The 13,349-nt window shown below is 38.7% G+C and overlaps 1 protein-coding gene across 5 annotated transcripts in view; it reads right to left on the bottom strand.

The window, feature by feature from the left end:
* Nucleotides 1–13,349, bottom strand: part of LOC145435131 (RUN and FYVE domain-containing protein 2-like) — an 89,112-nt gene that overhangs the window by 55,773 nt on the left and 19,990 nt on the right. For 2 of the 5 annotated variants that reach the window (XM_080312405.1, XM_080312403.1), the window contains 5 exons: nt 11,191–11,277; nt 10,063–10,144; nt 9,604–9,746; nt 6,528–6,654; nt 4,074–5,740 (listed from right to left, as the gene is read on the bottom strand). The exons of 2 other annotated variants lie outside the window; for them this stretch is intronic. In XM_080312405.1, the coding sequence (XP_080168531.1) occupies nt 5,597–5,740; nt 6,528–6,654; nt 9,604–9,746; nt 10,063–10,144; nt 11,191–11,277 (583 nt within the window). In that variant the 3' untranslated portion in view covers nt 4,074–5,596. Of the gene's footprint in view, nt 1–4,073; nt 5,741–6,527; nt 6,655–9,603; nt 9,747–10,062; nt 10,145–11,190; nt 11,278–12,491 lie in introns of those variants that run through there. One more of the 5 variants, XM_080312407.1, reaches the window with a different exon arrangement.

The following is a 13,349-nucleotide window of genomic DNA, read 5'->3' as shown; positions in this document are numbered from 1 at the left end:
TCCAATATTTTCTCGTAGGGGAGACCGGGGACAATTGTAACACTTTTCGTATTTTCCAACATTACGTGTTTTTCTCGTGGAAATTTTACTTCCAAAGTTTTATATAAAGCAGCCAACAACTCGATAGTTGATATGAAAACTAAATTGGAACTCAATCAACAATCAATCATAGAAATGTTGGGTCGCAAAAATCGCTGCTCAAATGTTACAATCGCCCCGTACCCAGGGGCAATTGTACCACCCTTGCGGGGCAATTGTAACAGTGTTATTTATAACTAAACAAAAACTAAATGAACAACGAATACGGAAGCACAAATTGTAATATTGCATGAAACTAAAGGAAGAGACGTTTGCACGCTTCCAGGCTACGCCCCATCGCATTTGAATGCAATATCACCCTTCGTGACTTGTTCAAGCTTAAAGTGTACAAGAGACACATTCATTCCATCATCTCCCTACACATATTCGGCCTCTTCTACCAAGGTTCTGTTGTTCAGTGGGCATAATGGGTTGGTCATTCGGTCACCTGCGAAGGTGCGAAACCGACCTGGCTAACATATCTTGGTTGAATGGGCCTATGATATTATAGTAAAAAGAGGACGCAACATTGTGTGGCGTCAAAGCTATAATGACATTTATCTGTGCTGTAGAAATTAACATAAATTGTTCACATCAAAAATCAAAATGTAAGTGGGCCATGATCATAGTCAGAGGACGAGAATTAAGCCATGAATATTGAAGTTCGACACACCAAAAGTCGATCAACATGAGAAAGGGTGGTTGAATCACGAAAATAACCGAACCGTCAGATTCACATCACCACTATTGTATGGCCGTTTCGCCAGATGATCATGGTAGAATTGGTATTGCAAGGCAGTATCTGTTCTGTTGAACTTCTGGCTGTTGCAAGATTATTATGCAGTAGATGAATGGTAATACCAACATATGAACAAAGACATTCAGAATTGATAACATATTGTAACAGGGCAAAAGTAACAGAGTGTTACGATTGCCCCTGACACGCTCGACCATGATTAGCGTCTCAGTATGGTACCTTCCCGGCGATGCAAGTCCTATTCTTTCCATCACCACGGTAGACTATAGTAGCATTGTTCCAGCTACACATATTACGTTGTAACTACTTGAGGTACTATTCGTCTAGACCAGGGGTTCTCAACCCGCGGCCCGCGGGCCGCATGCGGCCCGCAGACGATTATTTTGCGGCCCGCGACATCTTTCATTATAAACGCAATTACTTCTGACACGGTATTTTTACAAATTAATTTAGATACTTAGCTCTTTTATCGCACCGTCTCTATTTCATTTGATTACTCATTCTTGAAAGCAGTGGTTCTCAAACTGGAGGATGCGCTGCCTTGGGGGCCTGAAAGCATCTGAGGGGGGGGGCGAAGATGCGGTCAACTGAACAAAAAAAATTTGCGCTCTGCGCAATTTATCTCCGTTTCCTAGTTATTTCTCGGTGTATAGTCAGAATTTCATATTTGAGAATTCTCTCATCAACAGCCATAACCTTCCTTGCCATCGAACTAGCCGTTTGTGTTGCTAGAATTCTGGTTGCATTTTGTTATATGACGATAAGGGGGCACTAAATTTTACCTATCAAAAACGGGGGCGTGTCTAAAATAGTTTGAGAACCCCTGCTTTAATGTGTTCTCGTTTCTTGATGTATGCTCGACTTAAGATTGGTATTGATTTGAATCGGTATTCGACTGGACTCTAGTTCAAGAGAATTCCGCAACGTATAGTAGGCCCACACTTTTAAAGAGTGTTAGACTCACTGCAAACGGTTGTTGAGATTGCCGATGACGTTACAGACGCATCGTTCAAAATTGATTGGAATATCGCTAAACCCAAGAAATCTGCTAAAGAAGGTGTTATTTCAATAAAACCTCAACATTCTGTGCGAATATCTGCTGTTTCCGGAACTTAGTAGCAAGGACAACATCACCCGACGAATTGCGAAGATTCAGTCGTCTGATTCAATCGTGACCAGACGAGAAACATCAATGCCAGTCGGTATTTTATAGCATGTTCTGAAACACGTTGCCGCGTAGACTATACTTAACCCAGCCTCGGACGATTCCACCGATATTGCATAACTAATTATCTGGTTGAATTTTATCAGAGTTGACGTATATGCAGAGTAAATGCAGGCTGGGCAAACGTGGGGAGGGGACCAGTAAAAATATCAACTTGACAAAGCTGACTACTGAAATTAATGATGCAGGGCCCCAGGCTTGGAAGGAAAGAAAAAGGGCCGATTGGTTTGCTCAGAAATGGCCCAGATCACCAGACTTCTTCACATATCACTCAGAGTTCAATGTGATAATGGCCTCCGTAACGCAAAAGTTACCGTAATTTTATACTTGCTCTCTCACGCATTGAAACAGAGAGTTCGGTTCTCTTGTGGAAGGGTTTGAAGTTGAATATACCGACCGACGCTCCATGAAGTGATTTACTTGCGCCGCAAGAAGATACATAGTCTTACAACAAGCAGCAGCTGCAAACTTACGAACGCTGTCCAATAATGCTTTAGAATGCATAAAAACGTACTACATGGCCGTATACGACTGGTAAATAGGCTACATTAGCCTAAATTTAACATTAGCCCACAAATACATGTAAATATTTTTCTGCGGCCCGCAGCGTCTTCTGCTGTTAAAATGCGGCCCGTTATACAAGGGAAGTTGAGAACCCCTGGTCTAGACAAATAATTCCAGACCAGAAAAACTTTACTCAAGGGTCAAAAATTTCGTTTTTTGCAAATTATTTCGGGGTTTCGCATCGTAGCTCGACGTAACTGCAGGTATAATATGAGAGATAACTACTGCATGCGCACTTAAAATATCAAGCTGATTTCTCCATCCTACTAGCGGTGAGGTCGATTGTTACATTTGCCCCTAGTTACATTTGTCCCCGGTCTCCCCTATCCTCTGTCCATTTTCAACTCAATTTCTGATGGTACCTAGGCTATTTTAAAATCAGAAAGTCCATTCACATAAAATCGCGCGTAGCGCGAAGACTATTTTCCAGTTGAATAAATTGGCCAAGAGAATATTCCACGGCCTATAGGCCTGGTTCCACAATACATCTCGATGCACAATGCACCTCGATGTGGTGCTTCGTAACCTGATGGGGTCTACGAACCCTCTTTAAGAACCCCTGGAATATAAATGTCCAATCGGCGAAGAATTCATTGGTGTTACAGCTGTAGAGCGTACTCCGACCTTACTCGCCACATTATAATAACATGGATAAAGAGAACAGACAACATCCAGCATGTAACCAACTATACGTCACGGGAGTCACAGAATACCAATGTTGCCATACAGGCCTGATTTGATAGCTATATACCCTACGAAACGCAAGCTAAGACTTTTTGATATATTACTATTCCCCATGACAGTTCCATAGATTGTTGCGTCCGTAGGATTACCAAGTCACCGTACCGAGTCGCTAGCCCTTCTCTGATTTTAACGTCTGAACTCAGGTCATTTTTATTTAATCCCCCAGTTAATCCGAAATCGAGTAACTTGACGAGAAGGCCGCACCAAACCAAATCACAATTTTCAGTAACGAATCATCAACAGGTCATGTTTTATCATCATGAACTAGAAATGTGACGTAATAGCTGATCTTCTACCGCGTGATAACTTTTAAAAGTGATGTGATGGTGAAGTTTGTTGAGATTTCAGTGATTTTTATAGTAGTTTTAGCGTGAACTTTAAGTTCTTAAATGTAAAAAAGATATACGGCACATATATATATTGTTCAATACTTGAAATTCCCAAATGCCGCCGCGGGCCGCGTGTTTGAGACCTCTGTTCTAAGCCAAAGGAGTCTACTCCAAGTAGATTCATCGTCGTGTTTTGAAATAATGGAATTGTTAATAAGCCAAACGGAACCGAAAACCTATTTTGATGGGAATATCGTTATAGTAAGTGGTCGACAAACCATCATACGCCATGCAGAGATCGCAGACTTGAACCTGACAGGGGAGTCTGTCCGACTAACTAAACGCTCTCCTGTGAACACAAGCTAACACACAGTGGTCGAATAATTTCGTTTCATTGCTCCAACGTTGAATTGGAAACGGGCATGAAATATCAAGAAAAGACAATGAAAAAACGGGACAAATAACACGATTTAGATTGCACTTGAAAACTTGCACTCGAAAGGTAACAGGAATACGTTCGGTTAACAGAAATCGGTCAGTATATTTGAGACCATTTTGAAATTGATTGATTTGAACATAACTTCAGCACAGCTAATATTCAAGGAAAATTACACAGATGCATGCAATCTCAAGTCAAATCAAGTCATAATAGAGCGCATTGTGACTGTTTGAGATGCCAAGATTGTACCAATCAGTACATGTAGAATTATCCGTTTCAAAATCACGTCTTACAAAATAAGGCACAAAACAAATTATTCCCTTGACGCAGCGAATAATTTTAGGTTCGTATATAGAGACAGTGTAATCTGTAAGAATTTGTGATCTGTAGAAAAGCGCTTAACATCCAACTGGTACCCTCTCATGAGTAAGGCTGGGAGAAATGATGTGGCATTTTGGTGATACGATTGTCGGTATGCAAACTTCCTTTGAAATCTCTACTAGTTGCTGACGATTACCCCTGTCGAATGTCGGGCGAAAATATCCGGGTTTATTTCAATACGGACATTAGGGTTGTTCAAAAATAACATTTTTCCTCAAGTTTTACCGGTTATAGGATAAAATTGTTATGTTGGCTTAAAAAAACGCTGCACGATAAAGTTGGGTCGATTCCAAAGTTTAGACACTGGTTATCAAGATGTCTTAAAAACTAAGCACAACAAATTTGGCACATTTCCAACCAGTAGAGGCTCAGTTATCGCAGTACAAATTTTTGATTTGAAAATAATAGTATTTACGGTAGGAAATTCTTTGATTGTAATTATAGATCCACCCACCTTGAATAATATTATTTCAAATCCAAAATTTTGAACATCAACAACGTCGCTTCTACTGGTTGGAATTGAGCAAAATTTGCTGTGCATCTGTTTTGTAGACAGCTCAAAGATTTCATGGGGTTCCATCCAGTAGAATTCAAGCAGAAATTTATATTTTTCTAAAATAAATTTAATATGTTCTACTGGTTGGAATTAATCCAAATTTGGTGTGCAGCGTTTTTAGCCAACCTAACAATTTTACCGAGTAGCCAATAAAATTTGAAGGAAAATGTAATTTTTGAACAACCCTAACGAATTTGAACCCAGGAATCTTTTAAAATACCCAAATTGTTGCGCCCAGCCCTAATCGCGAGAGAGTCCAATATTAGCTAGGCTACGATCTGTTACACCTATACCTCACATTCACATACCACAAAAAATAAAGTACTCTGCAGGGCTGTAACCAAGTCCCAAGGTTCAGAGTCGCAAGTAAATTTACTTTTATATTATTGACTCAAGTCGAGTTGAGTCATGACTCGAGTCATTACAGCCCTGTTACACTGACACAAAGTTAATGTCACCGCCAATGTCGCTAGACATATTAAACATATTATATTTTACTATGCTTTTCGTAGGGGCGCACAGCTCACGGTGTAGCTGCGTTATATCTTTCTAACAGCGTGGTGTGGCATACGTCGCAGACACGCACCGGTTTCGCTGATGACGCAAGGGCCATCGTATTGTCGCTGCACGTGTTGCAGTAAATCTGGCCGCAGTTACGGCAGTGATGCTGAAAAAGTGGGAAAATCAGGTAAAATTTGCCGACTTGGAAAACTAGATCATTCTAAGGAGAATCTGCTGATATGAATGAACAATTGAACATATCGCCTTTACAATCAATGGCCCAGACACTCCCAAGACCAAGACCCAGGGTTGTAACCAAGTCGTAGGGCTCCGAGTCACATGTCAATCACACTTTTGTAGTTTTGACTCGAATCACGTCGAGTCATTTTAAATTCACCACCGAGTCAAGTCTGAGTCCAAGTCAGCGAGCAGAGGGTCGAGTCCTAGTCATGGTATTATGACCAGAGTCCAAGTCATTGCGTTGACTGCTCGGTTTCAAGTTATAATCTTGCGAAACCCACTTTTTATAACTCTGTTTGGTGACATCGAATGGTTCGCATTTATACTATACTAATTTTCCTCACTTTTAGCAGTTTCTGGTCGCATTTTCAAGTACAATTACCAGTATACGGAATCCCAATAGTGTGGTTAATTTACTATTCTTCGAAATTACAATGAAATGTCGGTCTAGGCCGGATGAGTCTCGAGTCATATGACTTGGTTCGAGTCATGCACAATGATTCGAGTCAAAGTCAAGTCAATACACAAATTGACTCGAGTCGAGTCATTTCCGTACTTTGAGAAAATGACTCGAGTCAAGTCAAAAATCGTGACTCGAGTCATTACAACCCTGCCAAAACGCTTAAGAAATCAACCTTGGTCTATATATCGGCTACATTTTGATGGCTCGTAGGTCAATCTGTCTATCAACACGTGACTACGAGTTAACAAACCTTCCTCCTCGCGACGCTGAAAGGCTTCTGACACTGCGTACAGTTTTTCACCTCCTTGTCGCTCTCCCACGTTTTTTCCGTGATGGACTGATGCACCACTTTCAGATCCTGGAAGTTTTGCTTAGACCTGCGAAATTCATAACATTTTCATTTCCTTATCACCTCTGCGAATATTCACGGAATATTCTGTATAATCACAGCGCAGTGCTACGATCATGGTTAAAAAGTACAAAATTATTTTTGATGTCATCATTATATAGTAAGTGTAACTGACATTGTTTACCTTTTGGTCACAAATAGGCATATCTCTGGGCGTTTGAAGTCATTTCCACCGTTTTTGCATGGACTCGAAGCTAAATGCTAGGGCTGTGCACAATACTCTAGTACTCCAATATGAATCGGGCATGAACTGTATTGATTTGAGTGGAGTAGTCATTTTCAATTCACCGAGTCAGCAAGCAGAGGGTCGAGTCCGACAAAGGAGAGAGCAAAAAAGATAACGGAAATTTGAGGAGAAAAAAGGAAGAATGAGAGATGTTTTAAACCAGGGGTCGCCAACTCAAAACGGGTCGCGGGCCACTTTTCAAAATTCGTAGAGGCCGCGGGCCGCATGTCTTCAATGTGGAGATAAATACGAAATGCATAGTCTAACAGCCACGTTATGATAACTCTACGTCATTACAACGCTGTTCTCTCTAACATGGGCGACAGGCATCGTTACCGCAAAAGGAATAATATTTTATTGAAGACATACAAATAGCCTACAACAAAAAATCACGATCATTGCTTTCATTATATTTCGAACTATAAGATGCGCACGATACCTGACAACACTCGTCAGCAACTACAATGCAGATGTGGCTAACCTAATTACTATTCACGGACGCATTTCGATAACTTGTGTTGGCTACGGCAGGATTCTAGTGCATAGTCGTAATGAACTACTGGAGGCCAAATACCCACGTTAAACTGCCCATGTCAATTGCCAGTGAACTCCGGTCTAATCTATTTACTGATATGGGCTTACTGTGCGCACCAAAATCGTGAGTAGTCAACTGTGTCATGTTATGAATAAGCACAGGCATTCGTTGTCTAGTCGCGAGAGGCGCGAAAATGTTTTCATTTTCTTGAGTGAATTTCGTCATTAATACAAGCATAGTTTCACATATTACTAACAAATATTTATCCTTTGTAAGCCATGTACTCAAATTCACCGTTAGAGTTGATGCAGGGGGTGCCTTCGAAAATTTAGGGAAGTTATTAAAATGCTGTGCTGCATCTTCGAGTGGGCCAATTGCTATTAGACCCCTTTGTTGCAAGTTGTTATTTCTTGACATCCTTTCAGGATTGTGAGTATAGTGGAAATATATTGGATTTCCCAAACGCACGCATCAATTTCCTCTGCTGTTCGCATCTGTACTGTGCGGATCAGATTACAAAGGACATTACTATATAAAAATCGTAAATCAACTCGCATTGAACCGCGCCGAGCGCAAAGAAAATTTCAGGAATAATTCAAACCTCTCATTAATTAGGGAGTCAATTCGTAAATTCAATTTACATATTGACGGCCGCCAACACATCCTAATCGACATGATGTGTCGACGGCCGAATAATTTTCTTTCTACTGTCGCAGATTGGCCACCCCTGGACTAAAGAATCGATATTGGGTTTAGCTAGACATGGTACTTGCTGGAAAACCGCGTCTCGGTCTTGGCAAGTCAAGGCAATATACCTATTTATATCAGCAAATTCTTCCTCCATGGAATGATATTACCATCGCCGAAGTGGTGTCAGCTAGTGAGGAATAGTTGTGATATTTATTGAGCGCGGGGGAATGGCTTATTTCGAACAACAACAACATTATGTTTCAACTGAAATCAATTTCAGCATTTCAAAATGCTTTACCAAGCGTTCTTCTGAAATTTCAAAATCAGGTCGCGGGCCGCAATAGATGACCTCGCGGGCCGCGTGTTGGTGACCCCTGTTTTAAACAGACAGAATTGCACCTTAGTATGGTAGCGTGCTGATGCGGGCAGTGTTAGATAACTAGAAAATTTTCGGCTTTCCAAATAAGATTAGAATTGAAACTACAGCTGCACAGTTTTTTTTCTCCAAATTAGACCAGAATTAGAAGTATGGCTGCAGTTTTTCCCAAATCAGATTATAATTTGAATTATAGCTACACAGTTTTTTTTTACAAATCAGACTAGAACTAGAATTATGGTCACAGATTTTTGCGAATGAAACTAGAATTAGAATTACAGCTACATTTTTTTTTCTAATTAGACTAGAAATTAAATTATAGATACCATACACATTTTTTCCAAATTAGACTAGAATTAGAATTATAGCTACACAGTTTTTTTTTACAAATCAGACTAGAACTAGAATTATGGTCACAGATTTTAGCAAATGAAACAGGAATTAGAATTATAGCTACACAGTTTTGTTTACAAATCAGACTAGAATTAGAATTATGGTCACAGATTTTGCGAATGAAACTAGAATTAAAATTATAGCTGCATTTTTTTTCAATTGGATTAGAAATCAAATTATAGATACCACACACATTTTTTCCAAATTAGACTAGAATTAGAATTATAGCAACAGTTTTTTCCCAAATTAGATTACAAATATAGCTACATTTTTTTTCAAGTTAGACTAGGATTAGAATTATACCAACAGTTATCAGCATAGCATATTAGAATTAGAATTACAGTTAGTTATTTTTGAACAGCCCTACTGGACACTCCCAAGACCAAGACAATAAAAAACGGCTTCGGTCGTTCAGTTTTAGGCTAAAACTGGTCCAACCCACTTTTTTCAACTCTGCTCGAGTGATATAGAATGGCTCGCATACATAATTTCGTAATTTCGCTCAGTTTTAACAGTTTCTGGCCCTATTTTCCAAGTATCAGGACAGATAAACGACATAACAATCATGTGGTGACTTTACTATTCATCGAAGTCACAATGAAATGTCTGTCTTGGCAATCCTAGTCTCGAGTCATATGACTTGCTTCGAGTCAAGTAATGACTCGAGTCATTACAACCCTGAACACAACACACTCACTTCCCGAGGTTGTCGGCCAGATCGTGAATAGTGTTCTCCTGTTCGTCGCAAGTGTTTCGCAATTCGTCGCGTTCGTTCTTAACGTCGTCCAATTCCTGCTTTAAAAGCTTCATCATAGACAGCTCCGTTTCTAGCTGGGCGATCTGGAAGATCGATGATCAACGAAGAAATTTAGACCCACTATACTAGTATATCTAAATATAATATCCATCATAATATACTAGAAGTCCTTCTTGGAGGTACAGAACTTCAATATGTAGTAAAACTAGCCTGTGACATCATATTTTGTGATACGATTGTTGATATAGAATGTTCTTTCCAATTCTCTACTAGTTGCTGACGATTACCCCTGACGAGCGTCAGCCGAAAATATTCGGGTTCATTCCAATATGAATATACTATTCATCGTAAATTTTACGCACACAAAGTTTGAAAACTCGTCACAAAATGTTTCGTTACCTGAATTACTGATTTCTCTTCTTTCTTTTCCAACGCCATCCTCCATTCCCTCTCGATTTTCAAATTAGTTTCCAAGGCGTTCCTGCCACAATGAATACGAAACAGGATTATCGCAACAGCTTTTAAATCAAACATTGTGGGTCGTAATCAATATAGTCAGCATTGTCACCAATGTAGAAGCAGAGGTCAAGCTACATATTAATTTGTGTATTGACTCGACCAAATTATACGACTCGACTTGTTCAAATCTCGTATATCGCGACCAATAATTGAAAAATCGGCCCAGAAACTCTCTTTCGTCTGCTTGAATAAAACATTTATATGATTGAGAGGCCTTCGATACCGCCCAAAAGTTTCCCAAAAGTGAGTTCAACCTGACTTGAGCTCAATACCGAACTGTAAAAGCTATGACTTAGTCTTGAGTCTGAACACAAGTCAATTTGACTTTCATAGTTTGACTCGAGTCATTTTAAATTCACCGCCGAGACAAGTCTGAGTCCAAGTGATAGTGTTTACCAGGTTGTAATGACACAAGTCGACTCGAGTCATTTGCTAAAAATACGGAAATTACTCAACTCGAGTCAATTTGTGTATCGACTCCACTTGTACTCGAGTCATTGCGCATGACTCGAACCAAGTCATATGACTCGAACCAAGTCATATGACTCGAGACTCAGACGGCCAAGACCGACATTTCATTGTAATTTCGAAGAATAGTAGATCAACCACACTATTGGGAGTTCGTCTATTGGTACTTGAAAATGCGACCAGAAACTGCAAAAAGTGAGGAAAATTAGTATATTATAAATGCGAACCATTTGATTTCACCAAACAGAGTTATAAAAAGTGGTTTCAACAAGACTTTAACAGGAAACTGAGCAGTCAACACAATGAATTGGACTCGTACTCATGTCATAATGTTATGTCTCGGAATCCACCCTGTGCTCGCTGACTTGGACTTGGACTTGACTCTGTGGTGAATTGAAAATAACTCGACTTGACTCGAGTCAAAACCATAAAGTCAAATTGACTTGTGGCTCTGAACCTTGTGACTTGGTTACACCTCTGATATTTTACACCAGAAAATAATATCTACCCGGCCATAAATATCAAAGCTCAATGTCTCACCTGCGTTTCTCGGAATCGTCGAGGTTTTGAGAGAATCTGTCGGCTTTTTCCAGCGCCGCGTCCAGATCTTGGTTGGTCCCCGAGAGCCTGGGATTCGAATACGCGTAGGAAAAGAGAGAAGCGTAACCAAACTATCCAAAACGAAGGAGAGAACAAAAAGAGAACGGAACATTTGAGGAGAGAAAAAGAGAGAGAGAAAGAAAAAGGTAGAATGAGAGAAGTGTTAAAGAGACCTAATCGCACCTTAGTAACTTAACGTGCTGATGAGGGCAGTGTTAGATAACTAGAAAATTTTCAGCTTTCAAAATTAGATTAGAATTTAAATTACACCTACAGTTTTTTTTCAAATTATATTAGAATTAGACTTATAGCTAGACAGCTTTTCCAAATTAGATTAGAATTAGAATTATGACTACACAGTTTTTTTCCAAATTAGATTAAAATTAGAATTATAGCTACAGTTTCTTGCAAATTAGATTAGAATTAGAATTATAGCTACAGTTTTTTGCAAATGAAACTAGAATTCGAATTATAGCAACAGTTTTTTGCAAATTAGATTAGAAACAGAATTTTAGCAACTATTTTTTCCAAATTAGGCTGGAATTCGAATTATAGATACGGTACACACTTATTCCAAGTTAGAATAGAATTAGAATTATACAAATACAGTTTTTTTCAAATTAGGTTACAACTATAATTATAGCTACAGTTTTTTGCAAATGAAACTAGAATTAGAATGATGACGACAGTTTTTTAGAAGTTGGATTAGAATCAGAATGATAGCTACAAGTTTTTTCCAAATTAGACTAGAAATCAAAATATAGATACCATACACATTTTTTCCAAAGTAGACTAGAATTAGAATTATAGCGAGATATTTGTTTTCAAATTAGATTACAATTATAGCTAGTTATTTTCACAGTTATCAACAAATTATATTGGAATTTAAATTACAGTTACAGTTTTTTCCCAAATTAGTCTAGAATAAGAGTTCTAGCTTGTTTTTTCTCAGTTAAACAAGAATTAGAATTATAGCTACACAGTTTTTCCGAGTTAGATTAGCATTATAACAACTGAATTTGTGAAAACTTAGAATCAGGGGAAATGCCTGCACGGCAAGCTTGGCTTGTTTCGCAATACAGCTCTTCTGTGGCGTTGACAGGAAAATCAGACATTCGATTAATTAAAATGCGAGCATATAAAAATTTCACAAATTCGATTAGAATTAGAATATGGACATTTTGATCTAATTAGTCTAATTAGCCAACTAGAAGTATCTAGTTGTCAAGTATCGACGCGGGTTTCTTCCAACATTTTATTGAGAATAATCACAGGGAAAGCACGTTCATCGACCGAAACACAGTTACGAAAAGAAATCACCAGCTCGCGAACATAAATATAGCAGGAAAACGTCGAGTATTTGAAAAATAACGAAAAATTATATGATGAAATCAAATCAGAACAAAAAAGCGGTGACAGTGTTATTCTAGACACGACATTTACGTAATATAAATCAGTGAGATGTGTTTCAAAAATATCCGCCACAGAAGTAGATAAGCAGTTTGATGTGTTTTTAGGAAATTTTCATAGTAAGAGGTGATTAGTAGCAAAATTTCATTTATTTACAGGGTACGAGAAAAACTGACATCGACTTGGTGTGCTTCAACGTAGTGAGTAAATTTTAAACTATTTTCATATGATAGACTCTTTTACTACAGAACTTCAAAATTACACGGAACAATGACTTATTGACTTATTTGGTTATGAAATTTCTAGGCTGACTGTCATCAGTAGCTAATGTCAGTAACGCGATGAATCAGACTAAAAATGTTGGGAATATTTTGCATGTATGAGGTAATCATGGGAGTCGGTCGAAAAGCTGTTAGCGAATGTACGAACAAGATGAAGTTATCGCTTCGTATAAATTTTATGATAGGTACTTTATAGCAGCATTAGAAAATTGGGCTTTTGAGGTAACACATCCATCTTTAATCTGTCGCAAATCACACAATTACATCTTTCCGATACATCAAAATTTTAATGAAAGTAATGACAGTGAATTCAGCGTATTATTGCAACTGTTGCTGTCGTTACAAAGATCGAAAAAAAATCTTCATTCAGGAATTCTTTTCTCGATACTGTCAAAAACAATCGACAGA

Source organism: Botryllus schlosseri, chromosome 3 (assembly GCF_051294905.1).
Source record: "Botryllus schlosseri isolate E-star chromosome 3, Bs_hap1, whole genome shotgun sequence".
NCBI classification, from domain to species: Eukaryota; Metazoa; Chordata; class Ascidiacea; order Stolidobranchia; family Styelidae; genus Botryllus; species Botryllus schlosseri.
This window is presented reverse-complemented; position numbering and strand designations above follow the sequence as displayed.